Source organism: Babylonia areolata, chromosome 22, assembly GCF_041734735.1.
Source record: "Babylonia areolata isolate BAREFJ2019XMU chromosome 22, ASM4173473v1, whole genome shotgun sequence".
NCBI classification, from domain to species: Eukaryota; Metazoa; Mollusca; class Gastropoda; order Neogastropoda; family Buccinidae; genus Babylonia; species Babylonia areolata.
The window spans coordinates 12,958,181-12,978,133 of record NC_134897.1 but is presented as its reverse complement, the minus strand read 5'-3'; the positions used below and the strand labels follow the sequence as shown (position 1 = coordinate 12,978,133).

The 19,953-nt window shown below is 43.1% G+C and overlaps 1 protein-coding gene across 1 annotated transcript in view; it reads right to left on the bottom strand.

Annotated features, from left to right (window-relative positions):
* The window catches only part of LOC143297194 (uncharacterized), a 124,174-nt gene that overhangs the window by 31,704 nt on the left and 72,517 nt on the right, over positions 1–19,953 (bottom strand). The window contains exons 18-28 of the mRNA XM_076609398.1: positions 19,354–19,671; positions 16,243–16,572; positions 15,408–15,707; positions 11,842–12,010; positions 10,989–11,143; positions 10,414–10,594; positions 9,383–9,528; positions 7,362–7,697; positions 4,384–4,689; positions 3,312–3,477; positions 2,497–2,651 (exon numbers count right to left, since the gene is read on the bottom strand). Of these exons, the coding sequence (XP_076465513.1) occupies positions 2,497–2,651; positions 3,312–3,477; positions 4,384–4,689; positions 7,362–7,697; positions 9,383–9,528; positions 10,414–10,594; positions 10,989–11,143; positions 11,842–12,010; positions 15,408–15,707; positions 16,243–16,572; positions 19,354–19,671 (2,562 nt within the window). The remainder of the gene's footprint in view (positions 1–2,496; positions 2,652–3,311; positions 3,478–4,383; positions 4,690–7,361; positions 7,698–9,382; positions 9,529–10,413; positions 10,595–10,988; positions 11,144–11,841; positions 12,011–15,407; positions 15,708–16,242; positions 16,573–19,353; positions 19,672–19,953) is intronic.

The following is a 19,953-nucleotide window of genomic DNA, read 5'->3' as shown; positions in this document are numbered from 1 at the left end:
TGTAGGCATGCATACACTCACATACCTCACCCTCTACCCCACCTCCCCCCGCACTCCCACCTCCCCTCACACACACACACACACACACACGTACACAGATCTCTCCTGACACTTGTGTACACTTAACACTCTCGCGCATTCAAAAACGCACTCAAAAGCACAGACCCACACATCCACACAAACGCACACATACACACACGCACAGAGGCTGCCACTGACTGGCCGCAAGAGGGATGGGAAAAGATCTCTGATGCCAAGAACGTGGCGTCTAGTGTGTTGCTCAGTCTATTGTATTTGGAAAGGCCCACAGAGACTGTTCCGTTTTGAAGAAATTTGCGCAATGCTGGTTTGGAAATGATGCCGATATTTGTTTGATTTGCAAAGCATCGTGCTCTACCTTTCATGTTAGACTTGCAGCCGCTCCCTCTCTCTGCTTTTATTTCTTTGAGGCGATCGATGGTGTGATGGCCTTGTACCTGTTCTTTTTGGTATTCTTTGATTTTCCTGAGGATTTCCGATTTTCCTAGATGTAGGCCGCTCGTCGGTGTTGCGTTACCAGCAAGTCTGTCAGCTCGCTCATTTCCCTTAACACCTGCATGTCCCGGGCAGTATGACCATGTGAGTTTTTTAATCTGAAAGTTGCGCATTGCCTTATGCCACTCTGGGCTTCCCATTCCGTTTTCAATTTTCTGTATGAGGTTCATTGAGTCGGTTAGAATCATGGCATGTTGGTTTCCGGGCGTATGGATGGATGATAGCCACTGGAGGGCATGTGTCGCAGCTTCAACTTCCATCGTTAGGCTGGAGGTTGTGACTTTGTAGGCAGCATTCTCTTCCCAAATTGTTTTTCCATTTTGTTTCGCAGTGAATCCCCAACCAGACTGGTCTTTGGTGACTGAGCCATCTGTGTATATGATGATGTCCTCTTCTTTACTGTTTTCTTCTATGAGTAGCTTCACTTCCGCATCAGTTTTGCCCTCTGGCCATTCCCGACAATGTCTTCCTAGAGTGGGTGAAATGACTGTGTTGAATAGATGGTTGAGGTTTTTGGGGTTTTTCTCCCATTCTTTTGTTTCTTTCAGGTCTTGTAGTCGGCATACTAGCTCGATTGTGTCTTCTGCTTGTCCCATCAACGATCTTCCTCGTCCTAGACATCCCAGTTCTTTGACTGGGCCTTTCAGTCTTAAAAGCAATGGCAACCAAAGGAATTGAACAACGCCACCTCTTCCTGCTATACCAATCACTCGTCCTCAGTGTGATCGACTACGGACTTGGGCTAACAACACCGTCTCAAAGCAACCTCCTAAAATTAGAAAGAGTACAAAATGAAGCTATGAGGCTGATCCTTGGAACAACAAAAGACACGCCCACAGAAACCATGCGATACCTGCTTGGCCTTCCTTCAGTGCAGGCCAGAAACAAGTTAGAACAGGTCAAGACCTACTTCAAAGCATTAGAAAACCCTCAAAACCCACTGCAAATAAACAAGCAGATAATCATTTACACATAAGCACATAAAACAAGCAAATGTACACAAGCATACTTAGGCACAGATCAATGCATACGCACAGACACACAATGACAATTACACAAATACATGCACAAATACTACACTGCTGATTTCTTTTTTTTTTTCTTTTTTTGTGGCCTCAGTTGCATGCAGGTCATGGAGCACCCAAGTTTGTTTTTTTTCTTGTTTTTTTGTGTTTCACATGCCTTCTTCATTGCTGAATGTTCTTTGTTTGTTTTTTGTTTTCTTATCCTTCTTACTGCAAGATCCTAAGAAATAATGATGTTCGCCTTATTCCTTTCTTAGCCCCTACACTCTTCCCAATCTCCATACAGAAAAGGAATAAATATCAAAATAATATCAATCAAAATAAAATAAAACTAATAAAATCATAACCACCTTAAACAAATAATGCATCCTTCACCAACATATCGTCAGCACTTAACTTTGATATCTAATTTTTTGTTTTCACTTTCAAAAACTCAAGATGTCAACAAAAAGTACAACAGAATTATAACAATTTTTTTTAAAAGGTAAAAAAAAAAGAAAAAAAAAAGAATTATTGAAACACTGACACATACATTTAACTGGACTGCTCTGCAGACAAATCAGACTGGCGGAAGACATGGAAAAAGCAGAGATGATCAAAACAAGGTATCTACAGCACCAAAAAAAATTGTCACTGTCACATTTCCACCATTCCAGTCTGCACTCTTCCACACTCACCAGAGCATTACATTGTGACACAGCAGAGAAGCTGTTTCCCCACGGCCTCACAAGCAGGCACATGAATCGCAATCTGACTTCCCACAATCAGGTTTTTTGGCATCACAGGCACTCAAACTCTCCAACAGTGAAGATTCCTGTGATAGAACCTGAGAAACTGCACATATTTCTGGATAACTGATGAACACAAATGAATGAAACAGCACGGCACCTGCTGGCAGTAAACCAGCACAGTGGGACATGTCCACAGACTGACTGACCTGACTGACTACAGGTGACGTAGACGTTCCTGGTGAAGTGGGTGGTGGTGCTCAGCTCCAAGCCCCAGTTACCATCGCATTCCAGCAGTGACTCTTCCGTTCCCTGGCAGTTAATGCGGCCCACAGCAAACGGGTAGTTTACCAGGCCGTATATACTGGGGAAAGTCAAACAGGGAGTTGGAATGAACAGGAAACCTCCATCAGAATACTGCTTTGTATAGGATACATAAATAACATGATGAAAAACTAAACAATGCAATACAAAATAAAAGCAGATGAAGACAGATGGGTACTGAAAAATGTACAAAGTGAGTCAAAGGTACAGAAAGAGAAACTTTCCTACTAAGTTTTGTTTATAAATATTTACCAAGCAAGACAGTTCCATCAACCCTATTTGCACACATTTTGAAAAACAAACAGGAAATGAAACGATCAATATTGCTGTGAATTCTCTCTGGCCCAGCATGGAGCTTTGTGGTCTTTGTGATCACTGAGTGGACAGTGGCCAGGGGATCATGAACAGACCCTGCCCCTATGACACTGCACTGAACTGGGTCATCAACTCCTGCACATGCCCTGTCAGCCCACCAAACAGATGAAAGAAAGGTTGTGTTGCCCAGTGGGGATACCCTGAAGTTCAGTCACATGCTAGAAGCAAGGCAGTGTCTGCCTGTACTTGTGCCTCTTTGTGTGAAGGCATCAGTGTATGCACATGCACACATACTTGTAGGTATACAAGTGCATTTGTACACACACACACATGCAAGAACACACCTCCCACAAACAACAAACAAAAGAACAGATCTCATTCTCACCTGGAGTATGATTTCCTTCCTGTGTAAAAGCCAGCACTTCTGCAGAAAACGTGAGCCTCAGAGGTGTAGAAGCCATAGCCATCCACTCGTTTCCAGTCACTGTCTATTTTCACCTCAGCGCGCCCAGTAAATCCACCCTCAGGATTCAGGCGGTACTGGATAGGTCCTGAGGTGAAAGATCATCATCATCATGTTTATACAGCACGAAATCTTTGTGTCAGCATATCCGTGAGCTGTGCTCTCTCCTTTCATTTATTTCATGCAGAACAAACACACCAACAACACAAAAACAAACACTCTCTGTAACACTGCTACAGAAATTCTTAACACCACAAATGTGTTCTATACACACTACACACAACTTGTCCTGCTGTGGTTACATCTAAATTTCAGTTATGTCTGTCTGAGTCACTGATTTTCACACAGGCTAACCAGCTGGTTTAGTCTTATGGGGCATTTATCGTATCACAGTGAATGTTTCAACTGTAACAAAATTAAGGAATCTCATGTGTTTGAGTTATTGTTCTTTTGAAGGGCCAGTTCACTTCTTGGCCTAGACCTGTGTGTGGTGTGTGTATGTGATTGAATAGATGACTGATAGAGAGAGAGTGTTGAGTGTGTGTGTGTATGTATGGGGGTGGGGGTAGGGGTGCGTATGTGTGTGTTAATGTGTTTGTGGGCATTCATGTTTGAGCTTAGTCCTGATCTTTTTTTTACACCATCAAAAGTACCTCTGAAAATGACACTGATCATCATGAAACATAAAACCTTCTGTGACTCACCAGTTTTACAGGACACAGGGAAAGCTTCAGGTACATTTGAGATGATGATCTGCTTCGTTTCTAAGTGTGATGAAAATCAAAGCAGCTTTCTAAGTGTGATGAAAATCAAAGTGGCAACTTCATAAAACATTAAAGCAGATATCATTCAGTAGAATTTTTTTTCCACATACAAGCCACACATGTACATATTATGTACTACTGATGCAAGCAGCTTTACAAATACACAGTATGGATAATCAAGCCATCCAACTCTCTCTCTCTCTTGAAGAAAGAGACCCAGCCAAGCTGACCTGCACTCATGGTGCACAGCAGGTGAGCGACAGTGTTGTTCTGGCAGTCAGAATTGGAGGAGACCAGACTGCTGCGGTCACACTGGTCGAGCCGGTCCTCAATTCCCCGGCAGCTCAGCATGCTGAGCACGAAGGGAAGCCTGGTGCTCCTGTAGGCCTTGACCGCAAACCCGTTGGTGTAGCCCTTCTCCCGGCAGGCCACCTTGGCCTCCGAGTGGGAGAAACTGTCACCGCACACAGCGCCGTGGAACCCATAGCGACTGACGGTCAGCGCTCCTGTGAAGTCCTCCAGGTCCACCCGCAGGTCTGCACAAAGCATGGGTCATGTGTCCTGTAGTGTGGTGTTTTGTGGTGTTCTAGGGTGTGCACAAGACAGAACATCCATCATGTGTCCTGTAGTGTGGTGTTTTGTGGTGTTCTAGGGTGTGCACAAGACAAAACATCCATCATGTGTCCTGTAGTGTGGTGTTTTGTGGTGTTCTAGGGTGTGCACAAGACAAAACATCCATCATGTGTCCTGTAGTGTGGTGTTTTGTGGTGTTCTAGGGTGTGCACAAGACAAAACATCCATCATGTGTCCTGTAGTGTGGTGTTTTGTGGTGTTCTAGGGTGTGCACAAGACAAAACATCCATCATGTGTCCTGTAGTGTGGTGTTTTGTGGTGTTCTAGGGTGTGCACAAGACAAAACATCCATCATGTGTCCTGTAGTGTGGTGTTTTGTGGTGTTCTAGGGTGTGCACAAGACAAAACATCCATCATGTGTCCTGTAGTGTGGTGTTTTGTGGTGTTCTAGGGTGTGCACAAGACAAAACATCCATCATGTGTCCTGTAGTGTGGTGTTTTGTGGTGTTCTAGGGTGTGCACAAGACAAAACATCCATCATGTGTCCTGTAGTGTGGTGTTTTGTGGTGTTCTAGGGTGTGCACAAGACAAAACATCCATCATGTGTCCTGTAGTGTGGTGTTTTGTGGTGTTCTAGGGTGTGCACAAGACAAAACATCCATCATGTGTCCTGTAGTGTGGTGTTTTGTGGTGTTCTAGGGTGTGCACAAGACAAAACATCCATCATGTGTCCTGTAGTGTGGTGTTTTGTGGTGTTCTAGGGTGTGCACAAGACAAAACATCCATCATGTGTCCTGTAGTGTGGTGTTTTGTGGTGTTCTAGGGTGTGCACAAGACAAAACATCCATCATGTGTCCTGTAGTGTGGTGTTTTGTGGTGTTCTAGGGTGTGCACAAGACAAAACATCCATCATGTGTCCTGTAGTGTGGTGTTTTGTGGTGTTCTAGGGTGTGCACAAGACAAAACATCCATCATGTGTCCTGTAGTGTGGTGTTTTGTGGTGTTCTAGGGTGTGCACAAGACAAAACATCCATCATGTGTCCTGTAGTGTGGTGTTTTGTGGTGTTCTAGGGTGTGCACAAGACAAAACATCCATCATGTGTCCTGTAGTGTGGTGTTTTGTGGTGTTCTAGGGTGTGCACAAGACAAAACATCCATCATGTGTCCTGTAGTGTGGTGTTTTGTGGTGTTCTAGGGTGTGCACAAGACAGAAACATCCATCATGTGTCCTGTAGTGTGGTGTTTTGTGGTGTTCTAGGGTGTGCACAAGACAAAACATCCATCATGTGTCCTGTAGTGTGGTGTTTTGTGGTGTTCTAGGGTGTGCACAAGACAAAACATCCATCATGTGTCCTGTAGTGTGGTGTTTTATGGTGTTCTAGGGTGTGCACAAGACAAAACATCCATCATGTGTCCTGTAGTGTGGTGTTTTGTGGTGTTCTAGGGTGTGCACAAGACAAAACATCCATCATGTGTCCTGTAGTGTGGTGTTTTATGGTGTTCTAGGGTGTGCACAAGACAAAACATCCATCATGTGTCCTGTAGTGTGGTGTTTTGTGGTGTTCTAGGGTGTGCACAAGACAAAACATCCATCATGTGTCCTGTAGTGTGGTGTTTTGTGGTGTTCTAGGGTGTGCACAAGACAAAACATCCATCATGTGTCCTGTAGTGTGGTGTTTTATGGTGTTCTAGGGTGTGCACACGACAAAACATCCATCATGTGTCCTGTAGTGTGGTGTTTTATGGTGTTCTAGGGTGTGCACACGACAAAACATCCATCATGTGTCCTGTAGTGTGGTGTTTTATGGTGTTCTAGGGTGTGCACAAGACAGAACATCCATCATGTGTCCTGTAGTGTGGCGCTTTGTGGTGTTCTAGGGTGTGCACACGACAAAACATCCATCATGTGTCCTGTAGTGTGGTGTTTTATGGTGTTCTAGGGTGTGCACAAGACAAAACATCCATCATGTGTCCTGTAGTGTGGTGTTTTATGGTGTTCTAGGGTGTGCACAAGACAAAACATCCATCATGTGTCCTGTAGTGTGGTGTTTTATGGTGTTCTAGGGTGTGCACAAGACAGAACATCCATCATGTGTCCTGTAGTGTGGCGCTTTGTGGTGTTCTAGGGTGTGCACACGACAAAACATCCATCATGTGTGCTGTAGTGTGGCGCTTTGTGGTGTTCTAGGGTGTGCACACGACAAAACATCCATCATGTGTGCTGTGGTGTGGCACTCTGTGGTGCTCTACAGTGTGCTAGCTGTTATTCAGTGCAGCACGCACAAGACAGAACATCCATCATGTGTCCTGTAGTGTGGTGCTTTGCGGTGTTCCAGGGTGTGCTGTGTCAGACTGAGTGAGCACCTCCCGCATGTGGAGATGGCCACCATGTCTTACACGAACAGCATTCTCCATGAAAGACCTTCACATCAACCCACCAGTCATGGACGTGGGGACCAACTCCAAGCTGAGGTCACCATGAATCTGGAGCAATGTCTCCATGTTTCTATGATGATGGTTGAGGATTAAGATGATAAGGACAATGCTGCAATTAAGAGACAAGTTCAGTTTTGGAACGATATGACAAGACTTATACCAAGGTCCTCCTTCCCCAACCCACAAAGACAGTACTCACTCTCCGGGGGTGACTGCTGATGGGAGCAGAAGAGAAAGGCGTAGCTGGCACTGGGGCACACCTGTGACCTGGATGTGTTGACCGTGCACTGTGTGTACTGTGTGGCATGGTCAGCGCATGTGATGTTGGCCGCACCAAAGGAGTACTGCTCAACGTAGCTGGCCGTGTGATTCTGGTAGAAGTAGCTGTTGTAGCCCAGTTCCTTACAGATGATGTCGGCAGTGTGGTTGCTGAAGCCAGCAGCACAGACAGTGCTCCAGCTGGACCCATCCCTCTGCTTCACCTGTACAACCCCGTAGTCTGGCGTGGTGGTTGTGGTGCTGGGTTTCAGGCGCACTGAAGCACACGGGGCAGGGAAGTTACTATATGGTGGTGCTTTGAAGACTGGACAAGATGGAAATTTGTTCAGTCACAATTTACTCTATCAGAATCTACAAGACAATGCCACTGGCAACAGCAGTGTTGACATACTGTCTGCTTTGTTGACAAGGGTACAAAGACATGGACTATTAAAACAAGGTTACGCACAGATTTACTTTGTGTTCACACATGATCAAGAACACTGTAACAGAACACTACTGTCACGTTGGCCATAACTACCAAGTCTGAAGAAAATTGGAAAAAAAAAAACCCAAAAAACCAACACAAAACCAAAAAAACCAATAACAAAATACCCAACCCTATTTCTACTTTTCATAATAGTGCATGTTGTGATCTTGAACTACGATGCCAGATCCTGAGTTTTCTCAGTGTTTTTGCTTTCACTAATGACCGTTTATTATACCAAACTTGGTCTTCCTTCAAATCATTTTCTAATTCCATATAAAATAAAAAGCGTAACTTAAGACTGGTTCTGAGAAGAAAGAAAAAAATCAAACAATTATTCAGCTGTATGACTTTCCAGCATGTGCAGATCTTCATAAAGGAGATGTCTGGACAGTTATCAATCAGTACCTCTCTGGTTTGGTTTCACTATCACTTACAGAGCTAAGAAGTTGCCAATCTAAAATTTTACCCCCCCCCCCCCCCCCCCCCCCCCCCACACACACACACAACAGAAGCAGGGTTGATGCACAGATTCATTTTGTGTCAATGAATTGTGTATGTTCAGATCAGCATCAGGAAGAGATCAATACTGTCATTCATCTCAAACTGATACTGAACAAATCTAGCAATTACTGAACAAACTAGAAGACAGGAAGAAGCACTCAACAGTACAGTGCAATAAAAAGGCTTCTCACCGCTGCATACAGTCTACTCATACCAGCCTTAATCAAAACTTTGTAATACAGAGCAAAGCCTACTGCTAACACAAACCAGCCAGTTGTTGATCAATCAGCAATGACAAGCCACTCTGGGCAACTCATCCTCCTTCGATCGTGGGACGCAACTCCCATGTTCACTTGTATGTACACGAGTGGGCTTTCACATGTATGACCGTTTTTACCCCACCATGTAGGCAACCATACTTCATTTTCAGGGGTGTGCATGCTTGGTATGTTCTTGTTTCCAGCACCCACCGAATGCTGACATCGATTACAGGATCTTCAATGTGTGTATTTGATCTTCTGCTTGTGTATACACACGAATGGGGGTTCAGGCACAAGCAGGTCTGCACATATGTTGACCTGGGAGATCGGAAAAAAAATCTCCACCCTTTACCTACCAGGCGCCATCACATAGATTCGAACCCGGGACTCTCAGATAGAAAGTTCAACGTTTTAACCACTCGGCTATTGGGCCTGTCGGCTAACGATCACTTACCATAGAGACTCATGGACTCGCTGTCCTCCCCCAGAGGCCATACAGATACAGTCTGCACATATGATGACCTGGGAGATCGGCAAAATCTCCACCCTTTACCCACCAGGCACTGTTACCAAAATTTGAACCCGGGACCCAAAGATTGAAAGTTCAACGCTTTAACTGCTTGGCTATTGCACTCGTCGGCATCCCATCCAAAGGTGTCTAAGGAAAGCATTCACTGACACTCACAGACACACTCACACACACACACACACCTCCAGCATTGCAGATGGCAGCAGCCTCCTTGAAACAGTGCTGACGGTAGTTGCCCAGCTTCAGCTGACAGTCTAGAAGGTTCTTCTCCCTTCCTGTGCACTGCAGCAGTGTCACCCACACTGGTTTTCTGTTGTCTTGAGCAAATCTGCCCACACACACACCACAGACACCACCATGTGTACATGGGCACATACACACACATGCACAAAACAGTAAGGTAAGTACACACGCACAAATGCATGCATGCACATAATTTTCCCACATGCATGCAGGCATAAACATGCAAGTGAATACACATACATGCACACATGCTTGCGATTACGTTTAGGAGTGCATACTAGTCAGCATGTTAGTACACTCACTGGAGTACTAACAAGTCATCAGCACATAACATGTGTATCAAAAAAAGAATAATTCTTTTTAAAACAATCCAACCCAACCCAACAAATCAGTACAGAATGTGTGTGTAAAGTCAAAAATCCTGAGTATGACCATAACAAGAAAGCTTATGTAAGCAGCCATGCACACAGTCATGCTTGTGAAACTTATCTTCTTCAGAATAACAACAATAATGATGATGATAATTATAATAATAATATGCAGTTATATAGAACTTATCCTGCAGTTATAAGCACATGACATGAATCCACAATAAGGTACAGGAATACAAAAATTATCAAAGACAAAAACTTGCTTTAAAATAATTAATTAAGGCAGTCTTAACATCATCCACAACACACTTTCTCCGATCTCACACACAATGAGTGTTTAGTCACACACGATGAGTATGTCTGTCATTCTTATCAGCTAACAGGTCCATACCAGTCTTTCAAGCCAGTTCAAACCAAGGAGTAAAACCCTCCTTTTCCTTGGTTTCATCTGGCGTAGAAGACTGAGATGTAGGTGATGGATGCTGATAATAACAGGAACATGCACCGTCTAAAGGAGAAGAGAATATTTTTTTCTGTTCAGAACCATCAGTAAACATCCATTATTTTCTCTGGCCCCTCCTACCTCAAGCTGGACTTACTTTTCTTGGACAACATTTCCAGAAACGTAGTTCAGCTGTTTACACAAAACGTTCACTTCTCCGGCGTCAAAGTTCTCTGAGCACACCGTTCCCCAGGTTCCGTTGATTTTTACTTCCACACGTCCTTTGGAAGATGAAGTTCTGCCATCTTTTGTCAACCTCCATTCCACATTCGTCTGCGCTGTAATTGGAAAATATGCAAGCCCCATAAATGCAAGTTGAATATTTTTTCAGTGTGCTTTAAAATCAACATGACACCCATAATCAACTTTTAGTTTTTATGTTCGTGTTTTTATTTTCACACTGTAGAGCCTTCTGCTACATTGAAAAGACCAGATTGGTACTTTCATAGCAGAACAGAGAAATAAGCTGGTCCTATTTCTTAACAGAGATACCTGAAGCACCTACTACCCTCCTCCCCCCAAACTGACAAGTACACTGTTCACTGCCACTCAACACACATGGATAACAGACACACAACCACAGACAGGCAGAGACAGACACACATTAACACTAAGAGCAGCGCTGACAACACTAGCTGTCAGTTAAGAAAAGCTCAGTTCATCCTGTCTTACCATAACTGTTGGCGCAGAAGGCGCTGGCCTGCTTACAGCCGGGGTCAGCATAATCTTTGCCAAAAGCCAGAGTCTGGTTGCCCTGCCGACACTGGTCCAGACGCGCTTCAGACCCGCTGCAGTTGAGATTGTCCAACCAACGGATGGGATTTGTGCTGCAACCGGAGATTATATATAAACCCTTGGCCACCATGAAAGAGATCTCTCAGCTAAATAAACCTGTTGAAGGCAAGGCAAGACAAGGCAAAAAGTTTATTTCTTGTGCCCCCTGGGGGCACTGAAATGTTACATACATACATGTTTTAGATACACCATACAAACAATAAGAGTGATGTCAAAAGAACAAAGAGAAAAAAAACCAAAAGACCAATACACAATACAAACTCTGTCAAAACGTGTACCATGTCTTTTGTATTGTTTACAGCCTTGCTGACCCAAACAACCATCACAGAGCTGAGCACAGCATCAGGAATTTTTAACAAGAAGTGTCTGGAGTTGAAATGTATTTAAACAGTTTAAATTTCTGTCATTGTTAACAACCTCATTCCAACAGCTTACTGGCTCCCCCCACTCCCTTAAGTTCTTCAAACACAATTGTATGGAACAGTCTATCTTACAAAAACAACCAAAAAAACACAAAAGGTGAGCAAAAATGATTATCCCTGGTCTTTGTGCTCTGACCAAAAAAGCACAAAAAGAGCAAATGTCTCTGATAAATATGGGTCTATTGACCCTGGAGTATGAAATAGTGACTGTTCTGCTGCTTATGTTCAACCATAAAACATGCTGGGGCAATTGAAATGTGTCACATTGTGAGCCACAGAAACAGACTGTAAAAATGAATAGTGTATACCTCTTGCTGTTGTAACTACGGTAAGCGAATCCTGTCAAAAAGCCAGCTTCTTTACAAAGGACCACTGCATCCTGGTTGTCATAGTCGTTGGCACAGATGTATCCATTGTGATCAAAGTGATGGACGATAACATAGCCGTGGTCGCGGTTTTCCAGCTTCACATTGTACGCTGCCAAACAGAGATTATAACTGATTTTGTTTCTCTCTTGCTGTTAGTTCAATTAAGCAGATAACAATCACATACACACAGACATCATAACTGATTTTGTTTCTCTCTTGCTGTTAGTTCAATTAAGCAGATAACAATCATATACACACAGACATCATAACTGATTTTGTTTCTCTCTTGCTGTTAGTTCAATTAAGCAGATAACAATCACATACACACAGACATCATAACTGATTTTGTTTCTCTCTTGCTGTCAGTTCAGTTAAGCAGATAACAATCACATACACACAGACATCATAACTGATTTTGTTTCTCTCTTGATGCAGGTTAAATAAAGTAGACAATCGTCACATACACACTGAGATTATCATTGATTTTGATTCTCTTTTGCTGTCAGCTGAATAAAGCAAACAATCATCACACACACACACACACATCCCCAACAGGAGCTTCAACATTTCCAAAACTTTCCCCATCAACGATCTCCACAACCCTCCTACCCCCTATCAAAGATCTCCACAACCCTCCTACCCCTCTCCACCAACCCTCCTACCCCTCTCCACCAACCCTCCTACCCCCTATCAAAGATCTCCACAACCCTCCTACCCCCTATCAAAGATCTCCACCAACCCTCCTACCCCCTATCAAAGATCTCCACAACCCTCCTACCCCTCTCCACCAACCCTCCTACCCCCTATCAAAGATCTCCACAACCCTCCTACCCCCTATCAAAGATCTCCACAACCCTCCTACCCCCTATCAGAGATCTCCACCAACCCTCCTACCCCCTATCAAAGATCTCCACAACCCTCCTACCCCCAATCAAAAGTGTATCAAAGCCTTCTGCGTAAATGTCAAAAAGACACACAAAAAAGCACTAAAAAGCACTCCTGGAAAAAGAAAAGACAAAAAAAGACATGGAGGGCATGGCAGGAGAAGAATGAGTCTCTGAATGTGGAAAAGGACGCTGGCAAGCTGTGGAAGCTTACAAAAAAAATTCAGCTAAAATTTTAAAAGCAGGTCCTCCAAAATGTCAACAGCAGTTTTTATGGAAACACATGACATATTGCGATAGCAACTGTCTCTAGAATAGCAGACTGATGAAAGGTTAGATTATGTATGATTTCTTTCATATTTGCTGACAAACATTCAAAAATGCTGTGAAAGTTGAAGAACATCAATAGATCCACTGTAAATGCATGTCTGAAAACAATCATGTCAAACATAATGCACAAGCATATTGTGTGCTGAGTTTGTCATTTCTGAAAGACAAGCAGGTACTACTACTATTATACAAATGATTATGTATATGTATCAGTATCAATTACAGTTATTGTTAAATTGTTTGTGTGAAGTAAAAGATCAATTATTAAATAGTAATCAACAAGCTGAAGCGTTTTCTGCAAAACTTTGTCAGGAAATACCACATCAATATCTATAATACCACTTTTGTTTCAACTGACATTGTAATTTCTGAGATGAAATGCCAATAAGTTTACCATACTCACACACTTGCACAAACTAGTGAAACAGAGTGATTTCATGTCACATGCAAGCCAAAAACTAAATCAACATCCATCACTTATGGGCATATGAGAGAAAGAGATTCCAATGATGGTGTTCTCATTCAAAAGTAAAGTGAAAGAGAGAAAGAGATTCCAATGATGGTGTTCTCATTCAAAAGTAAAGAGAAAGAGAGAAAGAGATTCCAATGATGCTGTTCTCATTCAAAAGTAAAGAGAAAGAGAGAAAGAGATTCCAATGATGCTGTTCTCATTCAAAAGTAAAGTGAAAGAGAGAAAGAGATTCCAATGATGGTGTTCTCATTCAAAAGTAAAGTGAAAGAGAGAAAGAGATTCCAATGATGCTGTTCTCATTCAAAAGTAAAGTGAAAGAGAGAAAGAGATTCCAATGATGCTGTTCTCATTCAAAAGTAAAGTGAAAGAGAGAAAGAGATTCCAATGATGGTGTTCTCATTCAATAGTAAAGAGAAAGAGAGAAAGAGATTCCAATGATGCTGTTCTCATTCAAAAGTAAAGTGAAAGAGAGAAAGAGATTCCAATGATGGTGTTCTCATTCAATAGTAAAGAGAAAGAGAGAAAGAGATTCCAATGATGGTGTTCTCATTCAATAGTAAAGAGAAAGAGAGAAAGAGATTCCAATGATGGTGTTCTCATTCAAAAGTAAAGTGAAAGAGAGAAAGAGATTCCAATGATGGTGTTCTCATTCAATAGTAAAGAGAAAGAGAGAAAGAGATTCAAATGATGGTGTTCTCATTCAATAGTAAAGTGAAAGAGAGAAAGAGATTCCAATGATGCTGTTCTCATTCAATAGTAAAGAGAAAGAGATTCCAATGATGGTGTTCTCATTCAATAGTAAAGAGAAAGAGATTCCAATGATGGTGTTCTCATTCAAAAGTAAAGTGAAAGAGAGAAAGAGATTCCAATGATGCTGTTCTCATTCAAAAGTAAAGAGAAAGAGAGAAAGAGATTCCAATGATGGTGTTCTCATTCAAAAGTAAAGTGAAAGAGAGAAAGAGATTCCAATGATGCTGTTCTCATTCAAAAGTAAAGTGAAATCAACACACACACACACATACCTAAACTTCCAAAAGTTATCAGATTCTTTCCTGCTGACATTTTTTTTTTGCCTAAGACACATCCTCTATTTCCCTTGTTCATGTTTCCTCCTGTCTCTCCCTGCTGACAATAAAAAAACCAACAACAAAACAAAAAAGAGGCAAGGCCTTCAAGACTCACTTGTGATACACTTAAAAAAAATCTAATCGTTAAAATGTGTTCTGTATTTGTTATTATAAAGCTTCACGTTAAAAAAGAAAAAAAAGAAAAAGAAAAAGAAAAAAAAAGTCCTAACCAGATTCGAATTAAGTCCCCTAACATTAATTACAGAGTAATTTCCCTTTTTTACTATCTGCACCAAAAACGTTTGCAAAATAAATAAAACTTCCATGCTTTGCAAAAGAAGTTCCTGTTTGAACAAAAAATGATAATAATGACTGCTCTTGTTGTTGGGACAGAATATCAGATCAAAGTGCTAAGTTTAAAGAATACAAAAAATATAAATATAACAGTAAATGCAGTTTGCATATAATTAGGCTTCATTTTTTTTTTTTTTTTTTTGTGCCCATCCCAGAGGTGCAATATTGTTTTAAACAAGATGACTGGAAAGAACTGAATTTTTTCCTATTTTTATGCCTAATTTGGTGTCAACTGACAAAGTATTTGCAGAGAAAATGTCAATGTTAAAGTTTACTACAAACACACAGACACACAGACAGACAACTGAACACCAGGTTAAAACATAGACTCACTTTGTTTACACAAGTGAGTCAAAAAAAGAAACAACACTAGAGCCGGGCACATGACACACAACTCACTGGAGGAACTAGAGTTGGCGCAAACCACTGAAGCATACGACCCTCTGCAGGCGCCATACTTCGTCATGGAGCAGTCCTGGAACCTGGTCTCTGACCCTGTGCATCTGACCTGGGTCACTACGATCCCTTCACTGCGGAGCCCAAAGGCACCTGGGTACATCAGCTTGGCGGCGGAGAAGCCTTGCTCCCGGCACACCACATTAGCTGCGTTCTGGTCGAAGCCCGAGCCACAGACCAGGCGGTAGGAATAGCTGACCAACATCAGCACTGGCCCCACACTGGCGCTGACGCCCAGCTTCACTGGTGGGCAAAACAGGGAGAGAAACATTCTTATACACAGGCTTGTTGAACACATGTGTGCGGAAAAAAAACAACAGAAACATACATACACATGCCTCCCTTTTCCTCCTCCCAATTCACTGGGCAAAACAGAGAAACATTCTTATATGCAGGCTTGTTGAACATGTGTGTGAGAATAAAAAAAAAAGAAATGAAAAAAAAAGGGAACATACATACACATGCCTCCCTTTTCCTCCTCCAAATTAACACACACATGTCAAATACACTCTCTCTCTCAGTACCACTCTAACCACAAAACTGTTGTGGCATAAGTCTACAAGTTCAGCACTAGTCTGCTGAGGCAGCATACCACCAAGGCACACTCTGTTAAGGTACCATTATCATGAATGTGAACACTCCAGTTGCAGCAGAGTTCGTGTGGTTTTGGTATCTCTGATTAAAGAGCGCACACACACACACAAACATGATGCACACACAAACGTACACTGACACAACCAGTACCACCACACTAAGATTCCCTGTGTGAAAGACTCACCTGAAGGATAGCATACGGCCGCAGCATCCTTGCTGTGGTCCTGACACTCCTGTTCACTGACTTTCCAGCCCAGGTTGCGACAGGTGAACAGGTGGCCATTGCTTCGAACATACTGACAAGTGACACCACTCAGATACACAGGGCCCGACCCACTGCCATAATATGAACTGGAGCGGATCTGGCCAGTGGAGTGGCCCAGCTGCTGGCACAGGTGGATGGCATCGTAGCTGCCCCATCTGTTGTTACACACCGTGCCGTTCACTCCGTCATACTGGATCTGAACCCGACCCTCGTACTTGCTGGGCCCACCAACCAGACTCAACACAGGGGCTGCACACAACACAGTGCAGTTCATGGAGTGCAGAACAAGCCAGGTGACACTGCAGGCTGCCCTAGGGGCCGAAATATTCACACAGTGCTGTATTTCGCTTTGACAAGGCAGAATGGTTAAGATGCTCAGCTTCTCCAAAGTCTGATTAAAAAATAAAACTTTTGGATGAGACAATAAACTGAGGTCCTGTGTGCAGCACGCACTTGGCGCACTGAAAATGAACCCATGGCAATGAGAACTGTTCTCTGGCAGAATTATGTAAAAAGAAATCCACTCTGATAGGTACACAAATATATAAGCATGCACTAAAGGCCTGACAAGCGCTTGTTTATGCCGCTGTCAGGCATCTGCCTAGCAGATGTGGTGCAGCATATATGGATTTGTCCAAACACAGTGGCACCTCCTTGAGAAACTGAAACTGCTTTAACAAATGGCTGCCCTAGGGGCTGAGGCATTCATACAGTGCTGTTCTCTGCTTTAACAACCAGCTGCCCTAGGGGCTGATATATTCATACAGTGTCATTCTTTACTTAACAATTGGCTGCCCTAGGGGCTGGTATATTCATACAGTGTCATTCTTTACTTAACAATTGGCTGCCCTAGGGGCTGGTATATTCATACAGTGTCATTCTTTACTTAACGATTGGCTGCCCTAGGGGCTGGTATATTCATACAGTGTCATTCTTTACTTAACAATTGGCTACCCTAAGGGCTGGTATATTCATACAGTGTCATTCTTTACTTAACAATTGGCTGCCCTAGGGGCTGGTATATTCATACAGTGTCATTCTTTACTTAACAATTGGCTGCCCTAGGGGCTGGTATATTCATACAGTGTCATTCTTTACTTAACAATCAGCTGCCCTAGGGGCTGATATATTCATACAGTGTCATTCTTTACTTAACAATTGGCTGCCCTAGGGGCTGGTATATTCATACAGTGTCATTCTTTACTTAACAATTGGCTGCCCTAGGGGCTGGTATATTCATACAGTGTCATTCTTTACTTAACAATTGGCTGCCCTAGGGGCTGATATATTCATACAGTGTCATTCTTTACTTAACAATTGGCTACCCTAAGGGCTGGTATATTCATACAGTGTCATTCTTTACTTAACAATTGGCTGCCCTAGGGGCTGATATATTCATACAGTGTTGTTCTTTACTTAACAATTGGCTGCCCTAGGGGCTGATATATTCATACAGTGTCATTCTTTACTTAACAATTGGCTGCCCTAGGGGCTGATATATTCATACAGTGTCATTCTTTACTTAACAATTGGCTGCCCTAGGGGCTGATATATTCATACAGTGTTGTTCTTTACTTAACAATTGGCTGCCCTAGGGGCTGATATATTCATACAGTGTCATTCTTTACTTAACAATCAGCTGCCGAGGGGCTGATATATTCATACAGTGTCATTCTTTACTTAACAATCAGCTGCCTAGGGGCTGATATATTCATACAGTGACATTCTTTACTTAACAATCAGCTGCCCTACGGGCTGGTATATTCATACAGTGTTGTTCTTTACTTAAACAATTGGCTGCCATGGCGGCTGATATATTCATACAATGTCGTTCTTTACTTTAACAACTGGCTGCCCTGGGGGCTGATATATTCATACAGTGTCATTCTTTACTTAACAATTGGCTGCCCTTGGGGCTGATATATTCATACAGTGTCATTCTTTACTTAACAATCAGCTGCCCTAGGGGCTGGTATATTCATACAGTATCATTCTTTACTTAACGATCAGCTGCCCTAGGGGCTGATATATTCATACAATGTCGTTCTTTACTTTAACAACTGGCTGCCCTGGGAGCTGATATATTCATACAGTGTCGTTCTATACTAACAACTGGCTGCCCTGGGGGCTGATATATTCATACAATGTTGTTCTATACTTTAACAACTGGCTGCCCTTGGGGCTGATATATTCATACAGTGTTGTTCTATACTAACAACTGGCTGCCCTGGGGGCTGATATATTCATACAATGTTGTTCTATACTTTAACAACTGGCTGCCCTTGGGGCTGATATATTCACACAGTGTCGTTCTATACTAACAACTGGCTGCCCTGGGGGCTGATATATTCATACAGTGTCATTCTTTACTTAACGACCAGCTGCCCTAGGGGCTGATATATTCATACAATGTCGTTCTATACTTTAACAACTGGCTGCCCTAGGGGCTGATATATTCATACAGTGTCGTTCTATACTTTAACAACTGGCTGCCCTAGGGGCTGATATATTCATACAGTGTCGTTCTATACTTTAACAACTGGCTGCCCTAGGGGCTGATATATTCATACAGTGTCATTCTATATTTTAACAATTGACTGTCCTAGGGGCTGAAATATCAATTGACTGCCCTAGGGGCTGAAATATCAACTGGCTGCCCTAGGGGCTGAAATATCAATTGGCTGCCCTAGGGGCTGAAATATCAACTGGCTGCTCTCAGGGCTGAAATACTCAGTGTTGTTCTTTACTTTTACAACTGGCTGACCTAAGGGTGGAAATATTCATAGTGTCGTTCTCTCAATTGGCTGCCCTAGAGGCTGAGGCATTCATACAGTGTTGTTCTCAGAGGGTTCATATCTAACCCAACAAATAAATTATAACAGAGGGTTCAGATCTTACCTGACACATTGTAACAGTGGGTTCAGATCTCACCTGACACGTTATAACACAGGGTTCAGATCTCACCTGACATGTTATAACACAGGGTTCAGATCTCACCTGACACGTTATAACACAGGGTTCAGATCTCACCTGACACGTTATAGCAGAGCACAGCAGCAGCCTTGGTGTTAGTGTCTGTGCAGTCTGCAGACACAGTGGTGTTGAGGGTACAATTCCCCATGCCCTGGGCACCTGGCGGACACAGGACTGCCTGCAGCCACATCATCTGGGTGGGATCCACCCGGTTCACCTGCATGCCAAAGGCCACCCCGCCCTTGAAGCCTTTCTGGCGACACAGAGTGTCGGCCGCTGTGTCGTTCCAGCTGTCCTTGCAGACGCTGCCTGTGACTCCCTGGTGGCTCACCCTCACCTCCCCATGGAAGCCATTCTGGATGCTCCAGTGCCAGCCTGCCACACACAGCACACACTGTTACTGTCATCTTTTCTCCAGCTCACTGTCCTTACTTGGCAGACAGGGAGGCAAGGGGAGAGCAAGGGGGGTCAGGAAGAGGAGACAGCAGACCAGTCAGTTTCAGATTCAGTTTCAGTAGCTCAAGGAGGCGTCACTGCGTTCGGACAAATCCATATACGCTACACCACATCTGCCAAGCAGATGCCTGACCAGCAGCGTAACCCAACGCGCTTAGTCAGGCCTTGAGAAAAAAAAGAAAGAAAAAAAAAGGTGAATAA